The sequence below is a fragment of the Schistocerca serialis genome, chromosome 4 (genome assembly GCF_023864345.2).
Source record: "Schistocerca serialis cubense isolate TAMUIC-IGC-003099 chromosome 4, iqSchSeri2.2, whole genome shotgun sequence".
Taxonomy (NCBI): Eukaryota; Metazoa; Arthropoda; class Insecta; order Orthoptera; family Acrididae; genus Schistocerca; species Schistocerca serialis.
Genome location: NC_064641.1, coordinates 91,735,598 through 91,752,034, shown reverse-complemented (window position 1 = coordinate 91,752,034; position 16,437 = coordinate 91,735,598). Strand labels below are relative to the sequence as shown.

At 45.5% G+C, this 16,437-nt stretch overlaps 1 protein-coding gene across 1 annotated transcript; it reads left to right on the top strand.

Moving 5' to 3' along the window:
- Positions 1-241: 241 nt before the first annotated feature.
- Positions 242-14,189, top strand: LOC126474966 (cuticle protein 18.7-like). Its single transcript, XM_050102491.1, has 2 exons — positions 242-377; positions 13,247-14,189. Exons 1-2 carry the CDS (start codon positions 366-368, stop codon positions 14,033-14,035), a joined length of 801 nt encoding a protein of 266 aa, XP_049958448.1. The 5' UTR covers positions 242-365; the 3' UTR covers positions 14,036-14,189.
- Positions 14,190-16,437: the final 2,248 nt, after the last annotated feature.

The window sequence follows — 16,437 nt, the reverse complement described above, 5'->3', positions numbered from 1 at the left end:
CGCAACACAGCAGGTGAACCAGGAGCGCGGACGCTGTACGCTCCGGAGTGACTGCTGAGCTGAGATGCCACAGGCAGTGAGTGCGGCGGCTGGCAGAGCGTCCGGGCCGGCGCTGGCACACGCACTGGCCGAGGAGGCGGTCTTCCCTGCAGAAGGACGGCTCCCTCCGGAGTCCGGAGCAGCCCCTCCGCCTGCGCCGCCGTTGCATCACCGCAGCCACCGCCCGCGATGGTCGAGGACGCCGGCCGAAGACGTGCAGAAGGACGCGCCGTCCAGCCCATCCGCGCCGCCCCATCTCGACTATATAAGCGGGCCGTTTCTCCACCTGAGGCACGCAGTCCACAGAGGAGTACTCCAGCTGCAACATGAAGTTCCTGGTGAGTACCGCAGCTCCTGCACTTGGAGCGATCCAGCTTCTGCATCTGCTCCGCCGGAGCGTGGCGGAGGTTACTTCATTTACATCTACATCTATACTCCGCTAGTGTGTGGCGGAGTGTACTTTCTGCACCACTATCACTCGCCCCCCTCTTTCCTGTCCCAGTCGCGATTAGTTCGCGGGGAGAACTATTTCTAGGAAGCTTCCATGTGGCCTAGAGTATCTCTGTCTTTCCCCATATGTAGAAGGAGGCATTTTATTTGTTGACTCTTCTAGAAACGTACGCTTTTGCCCCTTTTAGCCTCTGCGGCATCGTCTGTCATTTGAGTTGGTTTATCGTCACTGAGACGCTTTCTTACTTACTAAATGAACCTGTAACGAAATGCGCTGCTCTTCTTTGGATCGTCTCTATTTCCCCAACGAATGGCTCTGAGCACTGTGGGACTTAACTTCTGAGGTCATCAGTCCCCTAGAACTTAGAACTACCTAAACCTAACTAACCTAAGGACATCACATATACCCATGCCCGAGGCAGGATTCGAACCTGCGACCGCAGCGGTCGCGCGGTTCCAAACTGTAGCACCTAGAAGCGCTCGGCCACACCGGCCGGCTTTCCCCAATGAATCCTATTTGGTACCGATACCTTACTGACGAGCAATATTGAAGTAGCGATCGAACGAAATTTTGTTAAGGTACCTCATTTGCTGATAGACTAGTTCAAATTCAAATGGCTCCAAGCTCTATGGGACTTAACATCTGAGGTCATCAGTCCCCTGGACTTGGAACTACTTAAACCTAACGAACCTAAGGACATCACACACATCCATACCTGAGGCAGGATTCCAACCTGCGACCGTAGCTGCAGCACGGCTCCGGAATGAAGCGCCTAGAACCGCTAGGTCACAGCAGCCGGCGATTAGTTTCATGCCTTTTCATTTCAGTCTCTGACCACAATATGAATTCTTTAGACGATGACCCGTTTCAGTCTGTATTGACCATCATCAGATCTTTGTTACACCGTGTCCTAAAGTGTTACGTCCATAATGGCATCGTCAAAACATATAAATATATCACTTTAGGACATGATCTAAAAAAGATCTGAGGATGGTCAATACAGACTGAAACCGGTCATCGTCTAAAGAATTCATATTGTGGTCAGAGACTGAAAAAAAAAGCATTTTACAGTATTGGATCACTGTTTGTATATGCGATTATGTCGCAGTTGGTGAGACTAGTTTCACATAACTAACCTCAGGACATCATACACATCCACGCCCGAGGCAGGATTAGAACCTGCGACCGTAGCAGCAGCGCGGAGTCGGAATGAAGCGCCTAGAACCGCTCGGCCACAGCGGCCGGCGATAGACTAGTTTCCTGAGGATTCTCCTAATAAATCTCAGTCTGGCATCAGCCTTTTCAGCTATTAGTTTTATTTAGTCGTTCCACATTAAATCAATTCTTATGTATACTCCTAAATATTTTGTGAAAGTAACTGGTTCTACTGATTGTTCTGCCCCCATGTAATGATACAGTAATGCGTCTTTCTGTCTGCGTATACTTCTATTTATTTACCTTGAGGGTCAACAGCCTGTCCTGCACCATTCGCCGATCTTCTGCAGGTCTTCCTGCATTTCGCTACTGTTTACTAGTGTTTCGACTTCTGTGTATACAACAAAATCATCCACGGAAATCCCCATAAAACTTCCGATGCTATCTACTATGGAACTTATGGCGCTGTAACACTCCCTTGGAGTATCCTCGTTGTCACTTTTACATACAATGACTTCGCTGCTTTGGGAATGACATGCCGTGTTCTGTTTAGTAGAAACTCTTCAGCCAATCACACAGTTAGTCTGATATTCCTTGCGCTCTCATTTTGCTCAGTAGGCAGCAGTGCGGGTCTGTATAGAAAGCCTTATGGAAGTAAAAGAACACGGCATCTATCTGGGCGCCTGTATCTACCTCCTTTTAGTTCTCGTGAACGAACAGAGCAAGTCGGGTTTTCCATGAGCGTTGTTTATGGCTCCCATATTGATTCCTACAGAGCAGAATTTCGGTCTCCAGGAACGACATAATACGCGAGCATAAAACATGTTCCAAAATTCTGCAACTGACCGATGTCTATAGCTTTGTGTGTCTAAAAGACGACCCTTCTTGAGAACGGGAATCACCTTCGCTTTTAATCGTAACTGTAGTAACGTGTCACTCTTTCACCAGAGGAAGAGCACGTTCTTTCACACACTTTATTCAGGAACGTACTGGTATTCCGTCAGGTTCAGTGGCCTTCCGTTTGTTGAGTGATTACGTTACTTTTCTATCCGGGAGTCACTTAATTCGATAACTGTCATTATGAAGCCCGTGCAATAATCAAAACTCTATAACTGTTATTACGAAGTTGGTTCGATGATTTAAATACCGAAACGCAGTACGATCTTCCTTAGAGCAATAGACACCTGGGAAGTTCCTTATTGAACTGTCACCTACACAGTCGCTTTCTTAGTTAGATGAAAATAGGTATTATGTGCTCCATGATTAAGAACTTTAGCTGCTGTTGTTAAGTTGTTCGTAGGCTTTTTGAATGAGTGTCAGTTTTGGAAACTTCCTATCAGATTGAAACTGTTGGCCACACTAAGAGGAAACCCACACCCTTGCCTGTGGTGAGCAGTAGTCTTACCCAGGTGTGACTCACGATTTGCTCAGCTTCACTTCTGCTAACTCCTCCCCCCCCCCCCCCCCCGTCCCCACCACCACCACCCGCTCCCCAAACCCTATTTTACTAACAGAAACTCTCCTGCACACCTCGCTGGACTAACAGTCCAGGAAGATTTTTAGAAAAACGCCTGTGAAATTATTAAAACAAGGTGGGAAGCTTACAGAAGCGAAGCTTCGACAGCGATGGATTGCTCAATAGGTAAAAATGTAGGCAGCGGAAACAGAGCCCTGTGTTCGTGTCGTGCTATGGCCTACAATTCAATTTGCCAATGAAAACAGCACACACTCCGTGAGAGAATGAAACATGCATTCTGGGATCTGTTAGTTTATCAAACATCACGCAGTTGAAGAAAAGTTGTAGTTTACTCCATCAACTTACATTTCCATTGGATGTAATCCTCTTTCGCCAACTGCACTCTTCTAATTCACCCTGCTCTCTATCAGTGATCTCATTCCTGTGATTTGCGATCACTGAAGCAGTTGTAGGCTGATTAGGATAGCTCATTCATTCATTGAGTGAAACTTTTCACCGCCGCCTACGTAGAGCAATTTCGGTTAACTTTGTTTCTAGACTAAATATTTATATCAACATAATGATTTTATACCTTACGGCTATGTCGCTTGATACAGACGTACACAACTTATTTTTCTGTTTTAGTATATTCTTGTGTTGTCGCCGTACGTATGAATGCATTTATTTTTTACTCCCCCCCCCCCTCTATATGAGATGCCACTGGTGATGGACTATATGCCCCTATACCAGTCTCCAAATAAACACTATTCAAGTGCTGTTCATATCATACAATAAGAAGTTGTTAACCACAAGCTGTGAATCAGCCAGCACACTAGATTGCCTCCACTTTTCGTTTTCTGTTTCAAAGTGTTTAGCTTAGAAACCTGTACAAATCGACTCATACGAATACGGGAACTAACGAAAAGCCTTTAGACAAATCCTTTCAAAAGCTGGAGTTTAAAAACTAGCATACGTTGTCGTTGTGCTCCTTACAGATTTTCGTCTATCATTATATTGACATTTGGCTTAAGTTATTTGCGACAGCGTAATATAGGACGACGAGTGAAAGACTGCGACACCATTCCTCCTGAGAGCATGCGAAAAATTGAGCTATATCACCTTGTCTGAAACTGGGGCAAATCATGTCAGGACCACGCCAAAGGATAAGGAGAGGACGAAGGATACTGCTGGCATTTCTCCAGTAAGCACTGCGGAATGTTTTGCCAAGGAGCGACGATAGGATCCGCGTGCCTTGAACTGCGTTCATAAAATTTATACATGCTCGACAAGTATGCGGGTACGTGACGTAAGAGAGCTTGCACGCGATTGTCCTGCAGACTGCGGTATACTTATGAAAATAACTCAGCACACATTATTCCTAAAAACATCTAGATTCTGTAAATCGTAACAACTTTATTTGAGTTCCATGCTCATGCTTCCGATCCTAAAGATAAATATTTCTGCACTGTACGCTCTGTATATACTCTTCACTTGTTATTGTATTCGTTAGGGGGTAAATACTTTAGACCTGTGAACTGATACATTATTCTGTAATGGTCTGACGTCATTGAGAATAACTATGGTTCAAATGGCTCTGAGCACTATGGGACTTAACTTCTGAGGTCATCAGTTCCCTAGAACTTAGAACTACTTAAACCTAACTAACCTAAGGACATCACACACATCCATGCCCGAGGCAGGATTCGAACCTGCGACAGTAGCGGTCGCGCGGTTCCAGACTGTAGCGCCTAGAACCGCTCGGCTACTCTGGCCGGCGAATAACTATGCAGATGCTTTTAATGGTAGATATACAGTGATTATATTGTACCTACCACAGAGATTATATTATACCTGCCCACTGCAAGATTGAATGTTGCCTGGCACCGTTGCGGTAACATGACGCGGTAACGAGAGTATATAATCGGAAATGAGGAATTATCGTAGCGGTGGGAAGCACCATAATTGGGGAAATATACTGACATTCGTGACTGTGACAGGAGGCACATTGCCTGGGACTGAGCATTCGCAATCGGCAAAGATATTCACACCTGTCATTGATCGTGGGGCTCACAGACTTCCCCACCTTCTACCTTTGTAATGTAAGATAGGTGTCCCTGTGTGGCAGATATGACGACAGAGTACAGTGTTGCTCCACTCACAAGTGTTTCGGAACACAACGTTCAGAACACGTGTTGAACAGGGGGCTCCGAAGCAGACAGCACCTACGTGTTCTCATGCTTACCCAACAATATCGTCAATGTTTATTGTACAGGATCCTCAAGAATGGGCAGTGTATCAATGGAAACATGCCATCTAGTAGCGTGAATCATGTTTCTTGTTCCATAAACTTTATAGCAGTGCCAGGATATGCCTTCGTGAACGGCTGCACGAAACACGCAACCGGCCACGGACGCTGGTGGAAGGAAAGAAGATTAGTGTTTAACGTCCCGTTGACATAAAGTTTTTTAGGGATGGAGCATAAGCTCGCGATGTTTCAAGGATGGGGAAGGAAAGCGCCCGTGCTCTTTCAAAAGAAGCATCCCGGCATTTGCTAGAGCAACTGAGATAAACCAAGAAAAATCTAAATATGGCTGACCGGACGCGGATTTGAACAATCGTTCTCTCGAGTGCGAGTCCAGTGTGATAACTACTGAGCGACCACTCTCGGTGGAGACAAGGGTAACAAACATTTGGGCTTACAAGTGGTCTGTGGTAGTAACTGAAGACACACCGAGAGCTGTGGGCTAGGTGAACATTATTGGGAACCACATGCACCCCTTCATGCTTGATGCTTCTGCCGACGGTGACGGCGTCATTCCAGCAGGATAACTCTCTGTGGTACAAGGCCAGAATGGTGTTCCGCTGGTCTTAGGAGCCTGATAGTGAACTCACTATGATGTCTTGGCCGCCAAATTCGCCTGATCTCAATCCAATGGAACACATATGGGACGCTGTTGGGTGCCAGCTCTGCACACAAACCACCGGCTCCTAAATTACAGAAACTGAGTGACCTGTGCATAGACGTAAGATGCTACATACGTTCGGTAAGCTACCAAGGCCACAGAACCGGTTTTGTAGTGCACGAACTCGTTAATATCCAGGCAATCACAGTGTTTCGATTCATCGATGTGTATCTGGTGTATGTGTACGTTATTGGATTTCTTTCCATATTTTAGAGATTATTATAAGAAAAGCTCAAGCAGTAAGAGTAATGTAAGGTAGATTACGGGAGCATAACACAAACATTTAGTAAACAGTCACTAGGTTATTTTTACGTCTGTTCACAGAAACTAAGAAATTAAGACTAGGGCTTAACTTTTAAGTAAAAGTGATGCATTTTTCCTTCCCAGTCACAACAGGCGGGTATGCTACGGAAAACTCTCATGAAAACTGTTTCTTATAAGCCAAAATTCCATGCGAGAAAAGAGACGTTTTTGAACCAAGACTCGATCTTTCAAGCTGTTCAGTTTTAATTTCAAGGAGAGGAATATCGAACGCTTACAGTACGTAATGCAACATATTCTTTTTCAGAATGCAGTTTGGTTTTATTCGGGATTCCGCTACACTCACTCATTTTGGGAACAAAACCCTATTATTCAAAATAATCTCCGTTCAGTGCGATGGCCTTACGCCACCTTACTAGCAGGTCCTCCTGTATGCCCGCACTGTACCACTCTACCGGTTGATGTAGGAGGCAACATCATGCTGCGTAAATAAGCTGCCCATCATCCAAGTACTGCTTCCCGAGGAGTGCGGATTACATTGGGTCAGACTGTTGGAAGGCAACAAATGCGAGATCCGGATTGTATGACAGATAAGGAAGAACAGTTCAATGAAGTTTTGTGGCCGACTATGTCAGCACTACCATCACAGATGTCCAGTTGAGCAACGAGGCGTTATACTGTGACCCGTTGATCACATCGAGAGAGAGTGTCTGCACGTTCCAAAAATGCAGCAATCACCGTTGTGTGCGGCCGGCCAGAACCCGGGAGATCTGACAGGTCTGCGCGACCATGTTACCTTGATGACAGACGCCTCGCTCAAAGACTCCCCGTGCTTTTGTTCACTGCCAGATCTGGTAGACATTTTACAAGTGCCTGTGAATATCCGTGATGCTTTGATTTTCCGCCAGATGAAACTCAATGACAGCTCTAATGACAGCTCTCTGCTTGGAACTCACGTCCATTACAGACGCCATTTCCAAGGCTGTGTATAACGCCACCATCGATGGGAATTTCACGACACTTTAGGGGGTGAAACGGGAATATTCCACAGTGTTACACAACTGATTCCACATTTTTGCAACCGAAATCGGTCGAGAAAAAGTTACATTACTTATTGAACGCTCCTCCTACATAGCATAAAAATATAGAGAAATCTAAACTGGCAGACGCTACCTTCGTTTCATGTCAACGGTAGGTATGTGATTTACAATGTGGTGTGTCGTTTGCATCCATGTCGTCTACGATGGATTACAGTAATTGGCGAGGGATGGGAAAAAGATAGTGAATCGTAGTGATGATTGGAGTGCTCAGATGAAGGAATTTAGAGAAACCAAAGGATAACTAAGGTGTGGAATGGATTTGAACAAAGTTTCTCGAGAATAGTCACTGAGACACTTCGGTTAGGTGCTGTTGCTCTCATCTATATAATCTTTCTGAGATTTGTTGATAAGATGGCTGTATTTGTCACATGCAATTCAGATTTGAATATTTTGACGACTGCATCTTATAGTCAAATATGGGAAATGTTCCAAGATGCACTATGCCTCTAGGAACCCCAAAGAAAACATAAATGATCTGAAATATGCGTAGTATACACATAAATTCAGATCTGAAGGGTACTATTTCCAAGCATTAATCCCGACTTGCAGGGTCTGCTGGTTAATCGGATGTGGCATGTTAATTCTGAGGGGTAGACAGGTGCCCTTCCTGTCGCCAACTCGTATCCTCTGGGAAGGAAATAGTGCACCGCAAATTTCTGCATCTATTGTAATCCTTGGAATAGTGTAAATGTGTTCAGATGTCTGCGAACCGTGTAGCTGAGGCGCAAAGTGGGGACCAGCCCGGTATTCACTTAGTGGGATGTGGAAAACTACCTAAAAACCACATCCAGACTGGCCAGCACTCCACCCCACGTCGATAATCCGCGGGGCTGGTGCGCCTACCCAAGTCCAAGAACCAGCGCGTTAGCGTATATGAAGTGTACTGACACATATTTTTAGTGTCTGTGAGAAAACGGGAGCTGCGTATTTTTCAACCAAACAAAGAGGCACGGAACTAGATGAGCATCGAGCATTTCACAGAGAATGGCGCAGAAAGCCTCGATGTTGCTGTATCTATCGCTTCGCTTATGCCAGATATTCGAATGCGACTGAAACTAGAAACTTTTGTTTATGTGGACGGCGCTGTTCCCATTCAGTTCCCATATTCTTTCTTATCACCATGTTGGAAAACATATGGAAAAAAATATCGTCTCAACTGAAGTTACAGTTGGACCTGTCAATGTTACTTTATGAAATGGGGCGCCTTTCTGTACCCGCTGTGCTGTGCTAGACAGCGGGGAACGAGACAAATAGCCTCTGCCTTACGCAGTCGCTAATTAACGACGCCGTGTCGTCACAGGCCTAGCTGCACTGTTTGTACACAGAAGAAGGCCAAGGTCATAATCACTGTTCTATCCTCTTATTACGAACTAGTGACTCATGACAAAAGCTGTTTTCTGGTATGCTGCAAGAAGAAAGAGCCAAGATGGTGACCTTGATTCTAAACAGGATTTTCTCAGTAAACGTGTGCTTTACAGAGCCGTTTGACACAAATACTTTTTCTTTAAAACAAGCTAAGATTTAATTTAACACTGTTCTTATTTACTTAGTTACTTATATTATGCGTTTGTAGTTGATAAAATTTGCAAACTTCTGGTAGTACTCAAGAAGAAGAAGATTAGTTAGCGTGAAAACGGACGTGAATTACATTCTTTGGCCTCTGTACCCTGTAACTGAGAAATATATCGGAGTCATTAGTCAGTGCCTTTCGGCAAGATTAAGTAAATGTTCTTTATTGTATATGGAATTTCTTGTGTTTTGGGTAATCGACACTGGTACTCCAAAGTTAGAGTAATCGACAGATCATAGACCGAAAGGAACCAACAGCACTAGGGTAAGGAAGCAACAGCATTACCTACGTAATACAATTCCGAGAAATTGTTTTCATAGGAAGTCACGTGTGGTGCGAGTGGCGGTAAGAAGACAAAATAAGTCTCTTAAACCATTTCCTCGGTTTCACATATCTTAGCGTGGTGGAATATTGTACCCAAAACATCTTTAGTGTGCTCATAACTGGCGTGACGTTCCACACGTAATTCTTACAGTTTACTAGAAATAATCAAAACGCACGAAAATCACTGCTGCTATGTTAATATTTGTTGTATCTGCACCTTACTAATACACAGTGAAAAATGACATTTTCTTATGTTGTTTCTGAAGCTCTATATCCACAGTATGCCGTGCATTTCAATTACTTGATACGTTTTTCATTTTAATACTGAATAACTTTATTCTTTTGCAATCGAAATAGAGAGGAATGAGTAACAGAAAAGCAAAGAATTTATTCCTCAGTCGTTATGATCACTTATCTCTCCTTTCATCTCTGTAAATAACATGTCTTTGTGTTAACTGTGACAGTGGAACACGAGGTTTAGAGAGTACTCCAGTGACACCAACATCCCCTGGCCGGCGCTGACTGCTACCACCATGCATATCGGTAAAAAGAATACAGAACTAGGCCAATCTGGTAGTGCTCTATCGAACAGGCGCGTAAGTCTCCGATTTAACAATAATTCTGTTTGAAAGGAGAAACAAACCGACGGATTTCAGAAGTCGTATGAAAGACATGAGTAGGATTTGTTTGGGCTGACACCAGCTACACAATGCAACAACTAAATTGCAAATATCTGCCGAAACGCTAGAGGCAGTGCGCCTGATGAATCGTGGGAGAGACATCCGGTATACACCGCCAAGCGTCAGGCATTAATAAATATCATAAGTGTGTACCCTGTGGTATTACGCTAGACATGAAATCGTGGATTTCAGAAGGTATCACGCATACAAAACAGTTTCTGAGTTTTAATCAATGGAATGGGCTATTCTCTGTACAATTATGCGAGAATAGCTTCAGGGGAGAATCGCATCTAGCCATTGCAGCCATTTTTCATATGTTACAAAGGCCGAATTCGTCCTGTATAGGAAACCGAATTTTGGTTTTCTGTGATTTCTCTGAATCACTGCAGGGGAGTTAGTCTAATTATGCATTCAACAGAAAAAGTAGAGCATCACTGTCCAGATGAGTCTATGTACCATAGTTCTTCTGTTCCCTTTTTAGGCTGTTATGTAAATAACACTAAGTTATCAAAGAATAACTAATGCTGTAATTATTCAGATTTTCCTGATGTTATGTTGACGTGTTAAATAATCTGGCCTTCAGCCGGTCATTCTCGTTGTTCTCACACGATATTTCGTCGGAGTGAATCACTGGCTTTTCAGGTGCTCCCTGGGCATTAAAAACATGTGTCAGTACCCTTCGTATACCCGCCAGGGTTGCCGAGACCGCTAATGCGCTGCTTCCTGGACTTGGGTAGGACCGCCGACCCCGCGCATTACCGACGAGTGGCGGTGTGCCGGCCAGCTTGGATGTAGTTTTTAGGTGGTTTTCCACATCCCACTAAGTGAACATCGGGCTGGTCCCCACGTTCCGCCTCAGCTACACGGTTCGCAGACATCTGAACACATTCGCACTGTTCCAAGGATTACACTAGATGCAGACAGTTGTGGTACACTAATTCCTTCCTGGCGACAGGAATGGCAACCGGCTACCCCTCAAAATTAACATGCCACATCGGATCAACCAGCAGACCCCGTAATTCGGTATTAATGCTTGGAAAGAGAGAGAGAGAGAGAGTGCCGTTCGGATCTGAATTTACCTCTACAGGGTGTTGCAAAAAGGTATGGCCAAACTTTCAGGAAACATTCCTCACACACAAATAAAGAAAAGATGTTATGTGGACATGTGTCCAGAAACGCTTAATTGCCATGTTAGAGTTCATTTTAGTTTCGTCAGTATGTACCGTACTTCCTCGATTCACCGCCAGTTGGCCCAATTGAAGGAAGGTAATGTTGACTTCAGTGCTTGTGTTGACATTCGACTCATTGCTCTACAGTACTAGCATCAAGCACGTCAGTACGTAGCATCAACAGGTTAGTGTTCATCACGAACGTGGTTTTGCAGTCAGTGCAATGTTTACAAATGCGGAGTTGGCAGATGCCCATTTGATGTATGGATTAGCACGGGGCAATAGCCGTGGCGCGGGACGTTTGTATCGAGACAGATTTCCAGAACGAAGGTGTCCCGACAGGAAGACTTTCGAAGCAATTGATCAGCGTCTTAGGGAGCACGGAATATTCCAGCCTATGACTCGCGACTGGGGAAGACCTAGAACGACGAGGACACCTGCAATGGACGAGGCAATTCTTCGTGCAGTTGACGATAACCCTAATGTGAGCGTCAGAGAAGTTGCTGCTGTACAAGGTAACGTTGACCAAGTCACTGTATGGAGAGTGCTACGGGAGAACCAGTTGTTTCCGTACCATGTACAGCGTGTGCAGGCACTATCAGCAGCTGATTGGCCTCCACGGGTACACTTCTGCGAATGGTTCATCCAACAATGTGTCAATCCTCATTTCAGTGCAAATGTTCTCTTTACAGATGAGGCTTCACTCCAACGCGATCAAATTGTAAATTCTCACAATCAACATGTGTGGGCTGACGAGAATCCGCACGCAATTGTGCAATTACGTCATCAACACAGATTTTCTGTGAACGTTTGGGCAGGCATTGTTGGTGATGTCTCGATTGGGCCCCATGTTCTTCCACCTACGCTCAATGGAGCACGTTATTATGATTTAATACGGGATACTCTACCTGTGCTGCTAGATCATGTGCCTTTACAAGTAAGACACAACATGTGGTTCATGCACGATGGAGCTCCTGCACATTTCAGTCGTAGTGTTCGTACGCTTCTCAACAACAGATTCGGTGACCGATGGATTGGCCTCCACGCTCTCCTGACCTCAACCCTCTTGACTTTCATCTATGGGGGCATTTTAAAGCTCTTGTCTACGCAAAACCGGTACGAAATGTAGAGACTCTTCGTGCTCGTATTGTGGACGGCTGTGATACAATATGCCATTCTCCAGGGCTGCATCAGCGCATCAGGGATTCCATGCGACGGAGGGTGGATGCATGTATCCTCGCTAACGGAGGACATTTTGAACATTTCCTGTAACAAAGTGTTTGAAGTCACGCTAGTACGTTCTGTTGCTGTGTATTTCCATTCCATGATTAATGTGATTTGAAGAGAAGTAATAAAATGAGCTCTAACATGGAAAGTAAGCGTTTCCGGACACATGTCACTATAACATATTTTCTTTCTTTGTGTGTGAGGAATGTTTCCTGAAAGTTTGGCCATACCTTTTTGTAACACCGTGTTTACTATGCATATTTCAGATGCTCCTTGAGACTGGGTCTTGGGTGGTTCGGGTCCAGTATTTGTGCCTGAACGGCACAAGGCGCTCCGATTTCTGTCCGCGCCACATCAGGAGCTCAGTCCACAGTCTGCGGAAACATAACGAAGTGCCTAGAACCGTCAAAGCATAAATACTGGACCCGATCCACCCAAAGACTTGTCTCAGGGAGTACCTAAAGAAGACAGTGAGCCAAGCCGTCGAAATATCGTTAAAGAACGAGGCAAACAGCCGTCAGAAGACCCCTTATTCAACATGTCAATACACCAACGCTAATGCAGTTACACGATTTCGGAGAGTCCCCTTCTTAAAATCTGGAGGTGGCGCAGTGGCTAGCACACTGGACTCGCATTCGGGAGGACGACGGTTCAGTCCCGTGTCCGGCCATCCTGATTTAGGTTTTCCGTGATTTCCCTAAATCGCTCCAGGCAAATGCCGGGATGGTTCCTTCGAAAGGGCATGGCAGACTTCCTAATCCGATGAGACCGATGACCTCGCTGTCCGGTCTCCTCCCCCAAAAACTACCCAAACAATCTTAAAATCTGATGAGGGCGTTACTTGTTGTCAGGTGGTACTGAGCGCCTTCGTAGCGGCAGCGCTGGCTCGTCCCGGATACCTGGGAACGGGCCTAGCGGGCCTGCTCGCCAACGGCGTCGGGGCTCCAGCGCTGGCGGCACCTGGCGTCGTGGCTCCAGGCCTCATCGGAGGGGCGGGAGCAGCCTACCTGGGGGCGGGGGCGGCCTTGCTGGGAGCGGGAGGCGCGCCCGTGGGTGGCCCCGCCAACATCGTCATCGGACCCGACGGCGTTCCCGCGGACACCCCTGAGGTGGCGGCCGCCAAGGCCAGCCACGCGTCGGCCGTCGCGCAGACGCAGGCGCGAGACGCCGCCCAGGCCGCCGCCGACGCCGCAGCGGGCATCTACGCCGGAGCCGGCGCTGGCGTCGGCGCCGGTGTGGGGGCGGGGTTGGGCGCCGGAGGCGGCGCTCCGGGCGCCGGTCTGGCCCTGTACGGCCCGGCCAACATCGTGATCGGCCCCGGCGGCGTGCCGCTCGACACCCCCGAGGTGGCGTCCGCCAAGGCGGCCCACGCTAGCGCCGTGGCGCAGACGCAGGCCCGCGACGCCGCCCAGGTCGCCGCCGACGCCGCCTCTGGTGCTGCGTTCGCCGGTGCCGGGTTCGCCGGGGTGGGTCTGGCCGCTGCAGTTCCTTCTGCGGGTCTGGCGCGCTACGGCCCGGCCAACATCGTGATCGGGCCCGGTGGAGTGCCGCTGGATACCCCTGAGGTAGCTGCCGGGAAGGTGGCCGACGCCGTCGCTCACCTGCACGCCAAGGCCCGTCTGGGACTCATCGCAGGCTGAGAGAAACTTTGGTTCCACGACTGAAAGTTCCCCTGTATTTTGCTCAAGACGACCGGCCACTCAGTACTCATGCTGTATATAATAATTTATAATTTTTCTACAATGTGATGTAAACCCTTTGCAATAAACAGAGTAATCTCTGGAAAACCAGAAATGTTACTAAAAATAATTTATCTGTTAGAAACTGGTAGCCCCAATTCTACAATTCTAAAGACACGAAAGCCGAAAAAGAGTGCAACAGGTTGCAGCCTGTCCGTGATATAAAGCAACCATTGAGCAAGCAGTAAAGAATACCAATGACAAAAATGCGAGAGGAATTGAAGTTTGGTGAGAACAAATGAAAAGTTTTGGGTTTGCTGATGACATTATAATTGGATCAGAGACCACTGAGGACTTGGAAGATGTTCAACAGAATGGACAGTGGCGTGAAGGAGGATATAAGATGAATTTCAAAAAGGATAAAACGGGGATAATGGAATGCAGTCGAAAGAAATCAGATGATGCTGAGGGGATCAGAAAATGAGACACTAAATGTAGTAGATCGGATTTGTCATTTAGGCATTAAAATAACTGATGAAGGTCACAGTAGAGTGGATATAAAATGGAAACTGATAACAGTAAGAAAAAAATTTCCGAAAAAGAAGAATTTGTTAATATAAACATAAGTATTAAGAAGTTTTTTCTGTTATTATTTGTATGGAGTGTAGTCTTCTACAAAAGTGAAATATGGAAAACACGGTTTTTAGTGAACAAGAGAATAGAGACTTTTGAAATGCGATGCTATAGATGGATGTTGAAAATTATGTGTGTAGATGGAATAACTATTTAGAAGATACCGAATCGAACTGCGGAAAAAAGAAATTTATGACACAATTTGACTAAAAAAAGGGATCAGTTGATAGGAAACAGTTTGGTAACTGTGGGAAGTTTGTGGCGGGTGGGGAGGTAATGTTGTAGAGGGAGACCACGGTATGAAAACAGTAAGCAAGTGCAAATGGATGTAAATCTCAGTAGTTACATAGACATGAAGAGGTCTGCACAGGATATATTATTGTGGAGAGCTGCATCAGACCAGTGTTCGGACTGAAGATCACGACAACAACACCAGAAATGTACAGTGCAGTTTTCAAAAATGGTTCAAATGTCTCTGAGCACTATAGGTCTTAACTTCTGCGGCCATCAGTCCCCTAGAACTTAGAACTACTTAAATCTAACTAACGTAAGGAAATCACACACATCCATGCCCGAGGCAGGATTCGAACCTGTAGCGCCTAGAACCGCTCGGCCACCCCGTGCAGCTTTGTGAGAGGGAATTATCACTTATAGAAACAAATAACCTTAGCTCAGACAGCAACCTCGTGGATAGTAACTTGACAGCAGCTTCGATGTGTGTCTGTACTTAGCGTGAATGAAGGGGGTGCATTCTTGAGGTGTGAAGTAAAGAAGTTATACACTAATACTAGTACATCTATCAGCAGATAATTTATTTGGCGTATCCTCATCTCCAATGATATTTTCCTGCTGATCTCCACCCTCTTATCATACGCTGCATACGTCAAAATTTAATCAGAAAAAAGGTATCTCGTTTGTGGGTCACGAATCACAGTTCCAGTGATGCAGTTCAGCACCAATGTGCTTCAAATATGTGTTTATGATACAAGTGAGATGTGATTTACCTCATCAATGCTAATATCAATCAGTTCACACAGACCCATTAAGCTGCCAAGGTGGGCGTTTATCATGGACAGTTGGAAGGTTGCCTTTGACAACTCACGCTGCTCGTCCATTAGTGAGCAATAAACTAGATTCAAATTTTTCTCCATCATACGGATGTCTCCGCTTGGGACTTAATTACTGCTGGCCTAATGTAGTAACTGGCCGTACAAGTCAAACATCACTACAATTATACAAGTTACTGCTGTTAACAGTCATGCAGAAAATTTGTTGTCAGGTGTTGACACGTTTAGTAATACCATTTTTGCTAATCATGGGCAATGCAACACAGAACACGGAAAATCTCAACAGTCTACATGTTGAAGTCATAGACAATCATCTTTAGTATGAGTATTATATTATCGCTGTACAACCTTAGGAATGCTAATCTATGCTTCACTCTATTGGCGTTAGGCTGCCTTACAGTGTCCAATGTTCTAATGCACATTTTTCGCACACTGGAGCCCTGAATACTCTTGTACTAAAAAAGTGTTGAGACTTCTGTGGGCACTTATTAATATTGCCTGTTGGCTTTCGTCTCGGTATCTTCTTCCGTTATTTGTTTAATGGTTTTTCTGACTTTTCCAAAGCACGAGTGGCTGACATCTACAAAGATTTACTCTCCATTTTCAAATTTCTGCAATATCAAATATCAAGTAGTTATTACAAGATGTAAAAATTGAAGAGTT